General features: G+C 38.8%; 1 protein-coding gene across 1 annotated transcript in view; it reads right to left on the bottom strand.

The window, feature by feature from the left end:
• Positions 1-356: 356 nt before the first annotated feature.
• Positions 357-17,328, bottom strand: part of RASGRP3 (RAS guanyl releasing protein 3) — an 84,451-nt gene continuing 67,479 nt past the window's right edge. Inside the window, exons 13-18 of the mRNA XM_018552895.1 lie at positions 11,752-11,867; positions 8,052-8,199; positions 5,486-5,522; positions 4,685-4,810; positions 3,701-4,065; positions 357-389 (exon numbers count right to left, since the gene is read on the bottom strand). Of these exons, the coding sequence (XP_018408397.1) occupies positions 381-389; positions 3,701-4,065; positions 4,685-4,810; positions 5,486-5,522; positions 8,052-8,199; positions 11,752-11,867 (801 nt within the window). The 3' untranslated portion in view covers positions 357-380. The remainder of the gene's footprint in view (positions 390-3,700; positions 4,066-4,684; positions 4,811-5,485; positions 5,523-8,051; positions 8,200-11,751; positions 11,868-17,328) is intronic.

Raw genomic sequence — 17,328 nt, 5'->3', positions numbered from 1 at the left:
AATAGTTGTCTGTTCCTTTGCTCTCTCTCAATAAATATCAATTATATCTTTATACAAGAACACACTAAACAAAAAAAGATCATGTATCTATATACAGAAATGATGTTGGAATGTAGTGAAAGAGACCTCTCAGGGTGAAGGATTTGTACTCCGTTTACTGTCTTCCTTCCAAACTTGCCCCATCCTGTAGAAATGTATCTTTCTGTGAGCAAAGTACATTTTGCTTGAAAGGGCATATAGTGCATTCAGGCAGACATCAAGGACATGCAGCCTAGATGTCTCCTAACCAGAACAAGCCCATTTTCTAGCATCCTCTTAGTTTACGTGTTGCCAGCATTATACTGCTTCTGGTTTTCTCCCCATTGATGGAAATCAAAGAATCAGCTGTCCTAAAAAAGAAAGAATGAACAATCTAATCACTAGTGTTATAATCGTAAAAGCATTTCTGCTTTAAATCTAGCTATGCAGCATGCTTCTTACACATATATTCATGGAAAACTTAAGTTAACATAAAGTCACCAGCAGCAGACAGATACACCAAGAAGCTACTGTGCACGACCAATTGTTGGGCCACCATTCAACCACTGGCCAAGTAAAAACACAGATTCACTGTGTATCAATTAACAGCTAGATAGTGAGTAAGTGAGCAGTGTCCAAGCCTATGTGACATTAATATGGTCACCCAGCACCCATCTGATCCACATGTAGTAAAAATGGGGCCCATAGTCTTCACAAGTGGTATGTGTTCCTAAATGTCAGGCTATATTTTTGTTATATTTTCAATTATAGGCTGCCGCAGAACTTGGGCTGTAGTTGAACTGTAATTTTAAGTAAAACATTTTCCATAATTTAGCTGAATGCAAGTTAAAAATTATGTCATTAGTTGCTACTGCCAAAGCTAGATTGAACAACATATAAGTAGTTTGTTTGTTGTAAGAACCTACAGAACTAGGATGGGAAATCATACAATTGTGGAATATTATTTTTTTCTTACATTTGCTATACATTTTTATAACTTTACTATAATGTATTGTTTGACATTTAGTTCTTCATTTAAAAACTTAGGGGCTTCGGTCATTCACTCGGCTGCCTACGGCAGCTTAGTGAATAGACCCCTTAGAATAAGTTTGTAAATGCCTAGGTTTTCTGTTGCTCTGTTTTGGCTTAATTATGAAAAAAAGTTTGCATTTAGAAGTGCAGTTTTGCCTTCATAGGCAACATAAGAAATAATATAAAAATACTACCAATTAATGAGAAAAATGATAAAACATTCATGTGCATTATACTTTTGTTGTTTAACCACTAGCTGACCGGGGTGTTTATATCCCCTTCCTGTCCAGGCCATTTTTCAGTATTCAGCGCTGTGGTACTTTGATTGACGTTTATTCTGTCATGCAACGCTGTACTGAAATTAATTTTATACCATTTCTTGGGGGCAGATAGAGCTTTCTTTTGGTGGTATTTAATCACCACTGGTGTTTTTTTTTATAACAAAAAAAGTAGCGAATATTTAAAAAAAATGGTTTTCCCTTTATTAATTTAGAAAACAATTATTTTTAGGGCTGCAACTACTAATCATTATTTTTACCCAATTGTTTGGTAAAATATAAAAGGCAGGGTCACGTCAGGTAATTAGACACCAAACAAGTCAAGCCTTAAAATTGCGAGCACCCACGAAATCGCAGAAAACCACCATGGCCAAAATTTGCCATAGGCAACGCTTTAAAAGATTTTACCGTTTATCAGTTTAGTGTTATCAGTGATTGATGGCCCTAGAATTATTGCTCTCACTGTGACGTTCACGGCGATATGTAACACGTGCAGCATAATTGGAGCAATCACCGTTTTTGCGTGTAGGCACATGTAACACATTTTTGCGCATCTATGTGGGGGTGGGGGACTTTTAAAAAATGTTGTGGGTTTTTTTTGTTTTTGTGTGTAAATTTGTATTTATTTTGTGAGCATTTTTTTTTTTACTTTTTTTTTTTTACACTTAACTTTATTGTTATCACATAGGGTGCTCCTATGTGATAACACATTACAGTTACATGTCCCCTTTATGGAGACATCAGGGGTCTCTAAGACCCCTAATGTCACCTAGGGACCCCCAGAGAAGCTGATGAAGCACAGATCTGCTTCATCAGCTTCTCTCCGGTTTCTGTACCGGAGAGTGGCAGAGGAATGCGGAAGTTATGTAATGTACATCAATTCCTGCATTCAGAGACCGGGAGGAGAGCGGAGGGAGCTCGTGGACTAATCGCCCCCCGTTCTCAGTGAACACAGCCACATCGCCCGGGACGGATGGACACCGGGATCGCGGGGGAAAACGACGCCGGCAGGGACAACAACGGCGACGAGAGGTAAGGAGGGGGGGCACACCCTCACTTGCATCATACAAGCGATCGGGTGTATTTACAGACGCCGGGCCGCTTAAATGTAAACGCCCATCGCTGGCCGTTTAAAATCCTGGCGGGTTCCCGCTCATGCGCGCCAGGGGGCACGAGTGGGCGCGGGCACGAAGGACGTCTAAAGACGCCCACCCGCATCCAGGAGACTCCCATCCGGCCGTCTTTCAACGATCGGTGGACCGGAAGTGGTTAAACATATGCAGTATCTGCCTCAGATTGGTTTATTGTGTGTTTCCCCTTTTGCATCATCTTTTTTATAAGTTTACATTTGTTGCACGTTCCCATTCCCATCAGCCTAAGTTAAATAAATATTTTAAAATGTCTGCTTACATTTTCACTTAATGTTTTACCGAAAAGTCCAAAACTAAACTTTTTCCCTGCTATATAAGTGTTAAGGAGGGGGCTGGAGAGTTAAAGTAGTATTAAACTCTAAAACATTTTTTGTAACTGAATTCAGTTCAAGCAAATATACATTGCCTAGCAAAATATTTCTTTACATTTTTGCACAATCACTTACAGTCATCATCTTTTAGAACATCTGGCTTCAACTCCCTCAGCTCGGCTTACCTGAACTTTCTGTCCAGTACAAGATCACAAGGGACAGAGCAATCTCCAGCAGCTGTCCACCTACTAGCTTGGACAAAGGAGAGGGCAGGAGGGGTGGCTTGCCTTGCTGCGCCTGTGTGTTTGTGGAGACACACAACTTACTAGCACACACAAGGGAGACTCCATAGGACCCTGCAAGGGAAAGGAGACATCCTAAAACAGGATATCAGGGTCAGTGCTCAGGGGACCAGCTGATTCTGGAGGAAGATAAAAATTGCAAAAATCAAGGAGCAGCATCTGTTTTTAAGTGATTTAATCATTTGAAATAGCTTAAAAACTTTTTGACTTTAATATGACTTTAACATTTACCATAATTATGCCTGTCTGCACTGTGCTGCCAGAGCTCATTATCAGCTGTAAACTAGATTTTAACACTCTCTGTCCTAACAGTTCAAATTAAGGGTTTCTTGGTTTGTATGTTAATGAGAGAAACTCTGTCCACACTGTAACCTTTCACTTTCACGTCTAAATTGTTCAGAGTAGCTTGCAATTTGCCCAAAGGCCTGCTCCAAAGAAACAACTAGAACGGTAAAAAATATTTTTTTTAAAATAATTTTTTGGGTATGCTGTATGAAAAAGATCACATAACGCACAATTAATAGGGTTTTTTCACATAACTGCAAAAGTGAAAATATTCTTTAACACTTGGACTAAGTATTCTAATTTATAAACACATATTGTATTACCTCTGTACTGCTCAGTTCACTCCTGGTATCTGTCCCATTGTATTCTTGAAGTTCCGTAGCCTGCACTTCCATAATGTCCGTGTTGGGGTGAAGGTTTGTCTTTTCATTCTCCCATTTAGCAAAACCCTTGTTCTTTGATGACTTCCCATAGAATTTACATTTCATTTTAGGAAAAGTATGAGGACCGGTGTCACTCCAGCCAGAATCCGGCCACACAGGATCTGTTTGCGTTGCCTGGCTGGTAGTTGAGCGTTGTAATCGCACCGAAATCTTCCTAGAAGAACCAGTGACGAGAGTTATTGCTCGTCCTTCTAGATCGTGATTTTCTCTTTCAGGAGAAGGAAAGGCAAACACTTCATCTTGTGCTACAAAAAACAGAAATATATTATTTTCCATATACTGTATCTCTTTTAAATGTTGGGGATTGTGTGGCTTGTTGGTGGAAAATATAACACCAAGTAAAACCTTTAATTTTTATCGTTTTTTAACCTTACTTTAAACCTATGCTAGTAGCCATTTTTTTTTTCTTTTTTTAGTTTTCTAAAGAGTGGGAGAGAGTTAAATGTGTCTTGTTTGATGTCCCTATGATGCCCAAACAAGAAATGCACAGACAAAAATAAAAACATTGTTAGAAGTACTGTTTCCCTCTCTACTATAAATGTGGTTTTGTTTTGCCAGTGTCACTTTGTCCTGACAGTAAGGGAAAATCTCCCCAATATTAACACACATGGCAATAAAACATTGTTTTTTTTATTCAAAATAAAATAAAAACTTTTAGCTAAAGGTAAACTATAAAAAGTTTACACTATTGCAATTCTGCTTCTCTTTGCATGGCATAGAAAACAATAAAAGCACAGGGAAGGCACTAACATGGTTAAATATATTTATAAATGATTTATATAAATAAATGTATCAAAAGTATAGAACAGACTCGGGTATTTTACTGCATTTAATAACCCAACATTTTGTTCTGTCATATAATACCTGGAGCCAGAGATGGACTGCTTGGAAGGGATCCATGGCTACTTCCAATAGATGTTCCTCTGGAAAGTTTTCTGCAAGCTAGCACAAGGAGGTCCTTACATTGTTTATGACAATTAGCACCACAATCTGAAAAGGAAATAAAGCTTATTTAAACACTACATGTTAATTGGGAGCATTTTGATGTTTTACAAATAGGGTTTTACATATACCATCATTCACTGAAGTTATTAAAAACCCGGTGGAGATTTATTTGAAAACAACAATAAACATAAATGGCAAAAAACAATGGAGAAAGGACATTGTCAGTGCCAAGCCAAAGGTCAGATGCCAAAGTGGGAAGTCAGCCGAACCGGGTCAGGGAACACTGAGAGCAGGCAGAATGGAAAGAATAGCTGGAGTCAGGAACCAGGAGATCAGTCAGCCAGAGCCAGGGTCATACACGCAGAACAGGAACAACTGCAGAGCACTTGGTAGATCAGAACACACGCAAGGGCGGAGACTGAATGGATATGCCGATGGGTAAATACTGAACTGGTGTTACATCATCATTCTGAGACAGGAATTAGTCAGACGTTTTGTCAGTAGTTGCAGAATGATGATGCTTACATGTTTGGTCATAAGAGGGCACCAAAGAGGAACAAACAGTGTCACACACACTCCACACAAGACAGGCTGGAGGCAACTGGACAAGGAAGGGTAAGAAACCCTGACCCCCCATCTAAGACTATACCCTGCATCATCCAAGGACAAACATACCCTGCATCACCTAAGACAGAAATGTAGACAGATTTAGAAATTTACCTTTGCACTTGCATCCTTGTTTGATGATACCCCATAGCTAAAATGAAAGACAGTTCAGTTAATCAATGCAGCAAGGGAAACAAGAAGGAAATCTAGGTCATAAAGAAGGAAGAAGAAAAAGCTATGACACAATAAACAGGATACACCAACACCCTTCCTGTCATCAACAGCTTTAGTGCATGAGGATTTTCACTGATGTCTTTCTAGACTTCTCACTAATAAAAAAGATTTAATGATCTTAGCAAACCAAGGGCATATCTTCAAATACTAAAAAAATGCAAGTATCTGACCAAAGTGAGAATAATGTTAAACCTGTCTCCCTACTGAAACAGCATTAGTCACAGTCTTTTTCTACCCTAGTGTATGATAAATAGTACTAGTAGCTTGCATATCTATGAATTACAGTGTATTTGTTACATACACATTTTTGTTGTTAACTCTTTTTTTTTTTACAGCTGTGAGATTTCTTGTTATACTTTTAATTATTTATGCAGCAGAAACATATATCAATAGCATGCAGACTACATAATTTACTGTTCTGCCTGTCCCCAATAGAGCTTAGAGTGTAATGTCCATTCCTAATGCACACATATGGACACTCAAACTATACTGTGTGCTGTTATTTAAATTTAACTGAAATACTTGCAGTGATTATGTCTTGCTGCATTCTTACTGTAGACCCAGTGCTTAGTACCTCTTCTCAATACCTCTGTCTTCCAGCCTATTGATGTCCTTTGATGCCGGATGCCTTTAGTATTTTATTTGTCTTTTTTTTTTTTTGAAGAGTCGTCAATTCTACTTAAAGTGTATTTCCTCGTCCGCAGCCAAATTGGGATAAGACCTATTTTATATCTGTAACATGTTCTCATTCACATTAAAAAAAAATGCTTCTTGCAGTTTAAATTGTTTTTACATGGATTAGGGTTTTAAGGGTTAACATTTCTTCTAGTTTCTATTTCTTTGAAATGTTAGGAGGGGCTGTAAGGGGTGAGGGGCCTGAGGTGGTTTGCCTATTGTATGTTAATGAAGCTTATCAGATAAACACAATCCTCAAATTTCAGTCACAAGCCTTTCCTTAAGGACAGATCACTGCGAAAGGGCTAAGAAAAACCTGCTATCAGCCATCTTGCCTGATTGAACATCTAAAAAGTAAGACTTTTTTTTTTAAGTTATTTTTCAGTATGCTGGGTGAATAGGAACACATAACGAAAATATGGAGAGGGTTTTCCTAAATTTGGTTTACACTTTAAGCAGAGAAACTGACTTTGTTGAGAGAAACAAGATGTTTCACTGCAGTTGCGCACGACTGGCTGGCCTGCTACAAACCATTGGTAAGGATAGGTGGTGGAAAAATATATATCTTTTTTAAACTACAAAAATTAATCTATAGCAAAGAAGGAGTCTAAAAAGAGGAACATATTTTAATTAAGATGTCGTTTAGCGATGTATGAATCATTATTCATGTAATGTAAATAATCATATTGAAATGTATTAATGTTTTGAACCTATTAAAAGGTATATTTAAAGGAGAAGTATTGGCAGAGTAAAATATACTCATCCCAATACTTACTGCAGGTGTCACATGCCGGCTGCATAGATTGATAGCGGAGTGATCACAAACCACTGATCGCTCAGCTCACGGTCTACTCCCTGCAGTGAGAAGTGTCTGTCAGTCACCGTCGCTCATTGGAGGGACAGCGAAGGGAAAGGGGGCAGGCACAGCTGGCTCTGGCTCTAGGGTGCAGAGCCAGCTGTCCATAACAATATTGTCAGGATCTTTCCCGGCTGCAGCACTACTCTGCGCTGTCAGCAAATAGCAGGCAGCAGCCCGCTAGATGCTGAGTTTGGGTAACAGGAGTACATTAGTAAATGTCCTCCTTTGACCCATAAGTGAACTAAAGGTTTCACATAAGAGAACTAAAGGTTTGGCTTTAGTTCTCTTTTAATTATAGATTGTATGTGTATGGGGGCAGCCATGTCATACTTCCTGTTTAGTAATGCAGCACAGTGTGACTTAGCTCTCTGCAAGTCTACAGAGTGCTAGGGTGACAGATTTCCAGTTTTCAACAATATGTAATTTCTTCCTCGATTATGAAATATTCCTATTAATAATTTTGTCACGCATAGAGTTGTAGTGAGCTGTACTCCCAGCATATATGATCTCAAATTATAGCTCTATATAAATGTATGAGGTTTTATTGTACAGGCATGAAACCTTTTTTGCTAAAAGTGAATTTTAAGTCCTTTAAAGTGAGCTTTAAGGCATCCTAAGGTGTGAACATATATTATTTTATCCTACCTTTGTGTTTTATTTGTTTTGTTTTTGTTTTCTGCTTTTATTTATTAATGAATGAATGTACTTTCCAGTTGAAGGCAGGGGAAACATTTTTCAAAATGTGGCATAGTGTTTCCTATTTACTGTTAATATTCTTGCCACATATCATGCAGTAGGCCCTAAAATGTTTCATGAGTTTTACTTTGCAGGATAACTTCATACAAAGCATTGCAATAATCTGTGACAGACTTGAATGTAAAGTGTATTTACAGCCCAATAAAATGTACATACAAATCCTGCACAGTGCTCGCAGAAAGTTGGCTTTAAATATGTCATCTCCTGGAAGTTGTGCACAAAGCCAGGACCCATTTTACAATGAAACTGAGACTTAGCCCTTAGAAAGTAGGCCATCATTTCATCCTTACTGATAAGACCATCCCTGTAATGATAAAACAAAAATATGAATCAATTGACTTTATTATTGGATCAATTCCCTGCTATTCTCCAGTGGTCACCACAAGCCCCTTTCTTTCTCTTTCCCCCTTTTGATATACATCCCTGTAATGAGAGGAAAAATAGCTTTATTAAAGTAACTAATTCATATTTTTATTGCTGATATGGCTATGCATGTAAAAATATATCACATAAAATACATGTATGTCATTTATTTTTTATCATTTTGTTTTGTAGCTTGTTCACCTAAGCAATGGATGATGCCATTAAAAAAAAGGAATCCCATATATATTATTGTAGATACTTACAGTATATTACACCCGATATACTGTTCATTAGAAATGTCATGGTACTGCTTTATAATCAACTTATAAGTGGCAATTTCAGGAATAATTAAGCAGGACTCCAGCTACTTTTATTTAGAGGGTTATTTACCAAGGAGCCGAAGGATCTAGCAGTAGCTTCGGCTAATCCTTCATCTCACTTCGGCCGCCCGAGCCTTTTGGTTCAGTCGAACTGAAGGGCTGCTGTACGGGCTATTTAATATAGCCTGATTGTTTATATTTTGCAGGCATCTGTCAAATTGTCATTTTGCGGCAGCAGTTTGTCGTGTGCGGTCGGGTCGGCTGGTGTTGGTTTTTGTTTTGCCAAGTCGTCGTTGTGGACAACAATGTTGTGGATGTTGTGATTGACCCTAGGTTTACGTTGTTGGATCAATTTTTGGGATTTTTTATTAAAATAAAGGAATTGTCAAAAGTGTGGGCTCTTTATTTAACTTTTGATTTAACACTTTAGTGAATGGGTAGTGGTACAAGTACCCCTTACTCATTCACAAGGTGGGAACGCATCTGGGTGCCCCTTTATGAAAGGAGTACCCCAATGCAAATAAGCCCCCCTGCCCACAGACCCCCACAACCAACGCCCCAGGGCTTGTGGGGAAGAGGCCCTTGTCCTCATTGGCATGCGGACAAGGTGCTTTTCCAGGGGGGAGCCTGGAAAAGCACCCTCCCAGTGCCGAGGGCATGTGGCCTGGTATGGCAGGGAGGGGGGGACGCTCGCTCGTCCCCCTCTTTCCTGCCCTGCCAGGCCTGTGCTCGGATCAAGGGTCTGGTATGGAATTTTAGGGGGACCTCATGTTTTTTTTCCCCATTTTTGGGGGTGGAATTCCTCCTTAAAATTGGGAGGGGGACCCCACGCTGTTTTTTTTTCTTTTCTTTACATTTTTCTTTCCTTAACTTTTTTCTTTTTCTTTTTTTACATTTATTTAAATTAGATTATATTATTTTTCTTCTTTTGTTTACATTTCTTTATTCTGCTTGCTACCTTGGAGGTAGCGAGCAGAATAGCCAAGCTGAATGCCACTTGGCTATTCACTCACTGCCGTTTGGCCCCTATGAGAATAGTGGGCGAACGGCAGCGAGTAAACTGCTGGAGGTTCGACTCAGTCGATCCAGATGTTGGATCGGCTGAGTCGAACTAGTGGTGGACCTAATGAACAAGGGCCCTGGTGCAAGATTTTATCTTGAGTCTCACCTCCCAAGAGGGAGGGGGGCATGGTAGCGGATCACACTGGCCCTCCAACCTCCCAACCCCACCTCCGGCACTCTCTAATGTGGCTTTTTATATTTTACAAAACAAATGGATATTATATTGTAATATATAATATAGTATATTTCAGTATTCAGCACTGCGGTACTTTTGACTGATGTTTATTCAGTCATGCAATGCTGTACTGAAACACATTTTATACAGTTTTTTGGGGGCAGATAGAGCTTTCTTTTGGTGGTATTTAATCACCACTGGGGTTTTTATTTTTTACTATATAACAAAAAAGTACCATACATTTTGGAAAAAAACCCTGTTTACATTTCTGACAGTTTCCCCACTCATGTGCGCGAGCGGGGGAGGAGATGGACGTCTTAAGACGCCCTCCCGCTCCAATAAGGCTCCCATCCGGCCATTCAGGCATTTTTTACTACGTTTTTGGGTTTGATATAGAGTTGCGCTAATATATTTCAGAATATATATATATATTGTTTTGGGGTTTTAAGTACTTTTCAGGCACAAAATGTAGATTATAACTTGAGACTTAGTACACAGTGGCATGCAGCCTTTTAAGTCAGACAGTGAGTTATAATTCTGCTTTAAATTATGAAATGCCTAGGTGAGGAGTACAAAGTAGCAACTGGTCAAGCTGTTTAAAAATACAGTGGCACTATGGGCAAACAAATGCCATTGTAATGTCCCTCGGGTTTGCGGCTCCCCCCGACTGCGTTCCAGGCTGGAACGCATCGGCCGGGGAGACCGCCGCAGGCCTCCTCCCCCATGACGGAAGCTACTGTGCGTTCCAAGCTGGAACGCGGAAGTAAGCCGCGGCCGCGTGATGTCACGGCCGCGGGCTATTTAAACCTGCCGGGAATGCTGTGGGGTGTTCGATGATTGGGATCATTGCCCAAACACTCCAGGATCCTCACCAACCTGCCTCGAACCTTTCCGAACGGATCCTAACATATCCCCAGCAGCCAGCCTCCACTGGACTCCTCTTGAATGCAGCTGATCGCTCATACAACCAAACCGCCATATATGTCATGTAGTCTGTTACTCGCATTAACACAGGCGTTTTTGTGAGTTGCCTTTATTCGTTTTATCACATGGGGGGGCTTGTAAGCCCCTCTATGTGATAGCAGTCAAAGTAAAGTTAAAAAAAAAAGAAGCTTTTTCAATTAAAATTAAATACAATTAATCTAATAATAATACAAACAAATGTTTAAAGTTTGGGTGCAAAAAATGAAAAAAGGGCCTCAGTCATGAAGGGGTTAAACAAACTTCTCACTTCTCTATAGTGATGCTCCCTCCCTGGTCTAACCAGCGAGGTGATGCTTTTGTCACAGCTCCCTTGGTGGCGAATTCTATCCTATAGTGTTTGTAACTCTTTAAGAATTAACATGGACTGATTTAAAATATTGTAAACTGAAGTGGACATTTGAAAATCTCGGCTATGTTTTTTTTTGAAAGCATCAAGAATTAAGATGGAATAATTTGGACATCATCAAATCAAAAAATTACATACAAACAATTGCATTATTGATATCTATTAGCATAGGCCATAAGTATCACTGATCAGAATGTTTTGTTGAATGTGGTAACAACATTAGCGATCGTGGTAACAACATTAGCGATAAACTGTTTAAAATTAACTCCATTACAAAAACTAGAGGCCATAACCATAAATTGGTGTGAAAAAAATTCCAGCACAAGGGGCGAAGGGGGTTCTTCACAGTAAGATCAGTTAGGGTCTGGAACTCACTGCCACAGGCGGTGATTTCAGCAAAGAATGTGGAATTGTTCAAGAAACTTTTGGACGATTTCTTAAGGGACCGTAATATACAGGGGTACAGGTACTCCTAGAATTAGATCCTAATAGGTTGGACTTGATGGACTAATGTATTTATTCAACCTCAAATACTATGTAATATAAATCAGTAACACATCAACAACTTTATCATAACTTGAATGAATAATGCATAAGTAAACTTACTGATCCTTGTCTAGAACACAGAAGGAGTCCAGAAATGGGAAGTTAGCAGCAATGCTTTCAAAATCTTCTTGAGAAATATACCCATCATGATCATGGTCATAGTTTCTAAAAACAGACTTCAACATATATTCTGCATGTTAATTGAGGTTAATATTATACTTATTAACATATCATTCACTATCATTTACATTTTTTATATTGGTAGTCTTCCATGGATGGCTCAGGCAAGCAATAATCATTAAGTTAAGGACCCATTTTAATTTTTTCAGTCCATTTTAAATACTACCATACAGTGGCCACTAATGTAATGCTGACAGATACAGCTATTAATTTTCTTATTTTCCTTGCTACTCTGTATCTGAATATTACCTGTTGAGGTCTGTTTAACCCTGTGCACAGAAGATGTGGAAAATTAGGTGTAAGACCTCCAAATATAAAGCAAAAACTTGATGTACCAAAGTGGCTATAAATAAATACACTTATTAGAGACGGTAAGAGGTATTGTCACAGTAATACCTTTTAGCGGCTATCTAAAAATATCTAATAAATACAAGCTTTTTGGAGCCCAGAAGCCCAAAAGTATGGCAAAATACAAAGAATGTATACAGACTGTGAATAAAGGCATTGTATACAGATACAATTTCAATTGGATAGTAAAAGATGACATAGATAAAAGACTATTTTAATTGGCAGACTTTAGAGGATCACTAATTAGCACTACAGTGTGAAAGATCAAAAAGTCTGACTATGTTAAGATACTCATGGCAGTCAGTTTACATAAGGCACCATAAATTTGTGGTGCCTTATGTAAACTGACTTTATGTAAATAAAGTTTAACTCTATCTGTAGTCTAGTTACCCTTTTACTGCCACTGACCTGCCCCACATATCATGACAATCAAAGGTTTAAAACAAGTTCACGACTGCTGTGAGGTTGTTTTAGTTCTTTCTTGCAGGCTTCTAACATTCTGGTGAAAGTGATCCAATAAATACTTATTTCCTATGCTCTCAGATTCATCCAGTGGCCATGCAGTTTTACATTACATTACATTCGACTTGAAAAGAAAATATAATAAGATTTGTTTCTGCCTCTATTTGCACAGAAAGAATGTTCACATAGATTCGTAGGGTGAATGGCTCTGAGAATTGTTTATAAATAGACCCCTAAGTGCCTGAAAACCATTTTTGACATGGCTTTCGAATTTTAAAGTGTTTGTTGCTCCATATTATCATTTTATTCATACAGATATTTGTATGTTTTCCCTCTAGGGGCTTTTTGTATATGGGACAGTATAGTTACCATCTCTGCAGATCAACTGCTAAAATAAAGTTAAGCCATGTATTGTATAAGTAAGCATATTGTTTTTACAGTCTTAGCAGAATGATAGATTTGTACAGTGCAAGAAGCGCAGGCTGTATATTTAATGAGCAAGCATAGCTATCCTATGTACACTTACAAACTAGTCAAAGGACAAGGTTTTTAAAACAATAATACAAGTTAAGATAATTATAATATGAGTTAAGAAAATCATAATTTAAAATTATATATTATGGTTGAACCCAGCAAGTTAGTCACTTCTCAATGTGGATTTGAGTTAATTTTTGTACCGAACAGAAGTTGTATTGGATTTCAAACCCCTATGAATTTATGGCATTTTTGGTCTGTTACTTGATGCATTATTTATGATAAAGCATTCTAATTCATTTATCTATGTAGTGCCAACAATTTGACGCAGCACTTTATAACCTGTACATTCACATCAGTATCTGCCCTCAAGGCGCTTATAATCTAAGGTCCTTATCCCACATGCATACTAGGGTCATTTTAGACAGTAGCCAATGAACTAACCAGCATGTCTTTGGAATGTGGAAGGAAACTAGAGCTCCCAGAGGAAACCCACGCAAGCAAACAGAGAACATGCAAACTCCATGCACATAGTGTCCTGGCTGGGATTTTAACCAGGAACCCTGAGTGCTTCACGGTAGGAGTGCTAACCAATAAACCACTCAGCTGCCCTTAAGTCCCTTTCATAATTAAACTCTGTAACTACCTTTATTGTTCTAGTGTATAAATGTATTTATTTACACAAAGCAGGCATTTATACAGCGTCATTTTTTACTTTAAATGTATGACATGTTTTTGGGTTCTATAGATAAAAAAAAGATTAATCTAACAATAATGCATAAATTGGTTATATTTTATGTTTATTTTGCATTCATTAATGCTGTTTATTATTGTCATGATATTTTGCATAATAAACATTTAATTGTCTCTAAGACAGTTATGCATAATAAATAAATCACTTAAGAATAGAATTAAAAAGTTAATTAATATTAAACAAGAAATATGTTGTAATTCACTAAATCACATGTCTTGTCATGTTTCTTTAGGAATGGTACACTAGCTACAATACCAGTTAAGACAAAATGTTCCATTTGACATTTTTAAATAGTGTGACTTAGGGGAGCCCTAAGGTCGGAAATTTAACTTAAAAAAAGAAAAGCAATTATGTGTAATTGCAAAATAATTATAGCTTAAGGAATGAAAGATATGACTGTATAGAAATGCTGATAAATAAAGGAGCAGCAGTACAAGAGGCAGTATAGCATAGCCAGAGATGAAGCACATATGATTCTAAAACATGCTAGAATGTTTTTCTGTGAGTTTTCTAATAGGAACACAATTGCATTGTTAAAAGTGATAGGTTGTGATCTTGTCTCTGCTCTTCAAAACATAGTTAAAAATGCATGAAGCAATATCTCACAATATCTTTTAGGATAATGTCTATTACACACACATACACTACCAGCCAAACCTGACAAGCAAATGGTTCAGAAACACTATCAGGGTTAGTCACAAAAGGGTGAAGAGTTTGGAGAAGGCAGGAGAAGTGAACAATCTAGGACAACATAGCTGTACTGGAAAGTGAGCTGAATTGGAGACTTTTTCCAAATCAGCTATTTTGTCCTAGATTGTTCACTTCCCCTGCCTTCTCTACACTCTTCACCCTTATGTAAATAACCCTGTACATCTAAGAATGAGCCTTCGTTTATAATTCTGGATTTTGGGCATCATGGATTTCAGTGGAAAATTTTATCTTATATCTGTGGTATTAGCACTATATCACCATCTGTTATTTTCCATCGTAATAGCATAAGGGTTTACTCATGATTATTTATGGCTTATGTGAAGGATATATTTAGAAGGTTGTTTCTGTTAAGGGTTACATTTTAGGGCTTAGGCTTATATGTATTTTCACCTTTGCAGCCAAATTGGTATATCATCTACTTTAAATTTGTTACATGCTCTCATTCACATATCATAACTTTAAAACTATTTAAAGTCAAAGATTTTTTAAGCTTTTTCAAATGCTGATCAAATTATTAACAATAGATGCTGCTCCTTAAAGTTTTAGCTTCCTGCAAACTCATCACGAGCCCTGATATGCTGTTTTAGCGTGGCTCCTTTCCTTTGACGGCCCCTATGGAGCCACCCTTGGGTGTGCTAGTGAGCTGTGTGTGTCTCCAGTTCCTCTATATACTCTCCGCAACACATGTCCACTAATGTTATCCTCATGTGTGTGTCTCCACAAACACACAAGCAAAACTGTGCTCCAAGTGCTCCAAGACTCTCATAGTTTAGAGTTAGGACCGCACTATAAGAGGTGCCTTGGCGCGGCTGTGCGGCTTTCACATTTTCTGCAGAAGACGTGTATCCAAACCTCTGTTTTTAACCCTGGTGGTGAGACAAGTTTTTTACATGCTAGCTTGTGAGTGTGCCAGGAAAACTTTTTGCTGTCCCACAAACACACAGGCACAGGTAAGGTAAGTAACTCCCCTCCCCCTACTCCCCTCTCCTCCTTCCTCCCTTTTCCAAGCTAGTAGCTACTAGTAGGACAGCTACTGGAGACTGTGGACACCCTTGTGATCTTGTACTGGACAGGATGTTTAGGAAAGCTGAGCTGAGAGGGTTGGAGCCGTTTGGAAACATGCTGACAGTAAGTGTTTGGGCAAAGGAAATACTTTGCTAAGCAATGAATATTTGTTTGATCTGGGTTCGTTATTGGAAAAAAAGTTTGAGAGTTAAATATTACTTTAAATATTGCTGCCTACATTTCACATTTGTACATGCTCTTTTCTAAAAACTCCAAAACTGAATTTTCGTTCGCTATGCAAGGTGGCTTGGGAGTTATTGTTTACCATAATGACCCTATCTGTACACTGTGCTTGGCTTCTGCATTGTAAGTTAATGAGTGTGTCCCCAGACTTTGTACGGGGAGAGACTCACTTTCATTTTTTTCAGAGTAGCTTGCAGTCTGCTCATGTAACGCCCCTAGTTGCGCTGTTAGGATCTCAACGGCAGAGGCGTGTAACATCAACTGGTGCGCAAGTTCAAGGTTGATCCTATAAATGGTTGTGTCAGTCTGAACTCCAGGCGTCTCTCTCAATCTGAAACGGAGAGTTTGGAGTTGCTACCATCATCCACCATTATTTAGAACTAAGGGGAACCACTTTGTCAGCAAAAATGATAAGGCAGTGTGTATATATATATGCGGTAACAATGATATGGTAATGTGACCTCAGTAACCTCAGCACTGAAGCAGTTAATCATCAGCAATGATATGGCTGAAAGACTTCAGCAGGGATGGTAATCAAGCAATTAATCAGCAGCAAAGATATGGCAATGAGACTTCAGCAATGATGGTAATCAACCAGTTAATCAGCAGCAGTGATATGGCAATAAGACTTTGGCAGTGATGGCAATCCAGCAGTTAATCAGCAGCAGTGATATGGCAATAAGACTTCAGTAATGATGGCAATCAACCAGTTAATCAGCAGCAGTGATATGGCAATAAGACTTTAGCAGTGATGGCAATCAACCAGTTAATCAGCAGCAATGATATGGCTGTACACATCTGAGGTAAGACCATGTATCTATGAATGCCAATGGAAGCACAGTCTTAATGGGTCAGCCAATGCTGACAATGGTACTTGCGGTACTCGTAGAGGAGCTATCCTGGGTAGGCTAGAGGGGTAGATGGCCTCCTGTGGCTCAGAGTTCCGTTGTCCTGGTCCAGTAGGTTGGTATTCGTTCGGGTTCGTAATGGGGGAGCTAGCAGGGCGCCGACTTCATTAGTGGAACGCCGCTGCTAAGCTCCTTCCGGGTGTATATGGGGTCAGAGTGGCCTGGAGGCGGAGCCTAACTGCGTATTAACGGCCGCTGCATTCCACTCTGTAGCGTAAGCCGCGACATCGTCAAGGAATCCTAGGCGCTGCGCTCCAGGGTGGAACGCAAGACACCGATATCGTTACTGCTCAAAGGCATGCTCCAAAGAAACATCTTAAAGGTAAGATTTTTTAAAAACATTTTTATGTTTTAAAAAAAAACATATGCTTTGTGAATGGGAACACATAATAAAACACATAATAAAGTAGAGTTTTCTCAAATTTGACTGTAAAAGTAAAACTACACTTTAGGGTTAGGGGTATGTTTAAGTTAAACCTGAACTCTGGCCTGGAAACAAAGTTACACTTGCAGTGGGGCCCCCTTTGCACTGCAAGGGTTAACTTCCAGTTT

This window comes from Nanorana parkeri, unplaced genomic scaffold, assembly GCF_000935625.1.
Source record: "Nanorana parkeri isolate BGI_ZX_2015 unplaced genomic scaffold, ASM93562v1 scaffold100, whole genome shotgun sequence".
NCBI classification, from domain to species: domain Eukaryota; kingdom Metazoa; phylum Chordata; class Amphibia; order Anura; family Dicroglossidae; genus Nanorana; species Nanorana parkeri.
This window is presented reverse-complemented; position numbering and strand designations above follow the sequence as displayed.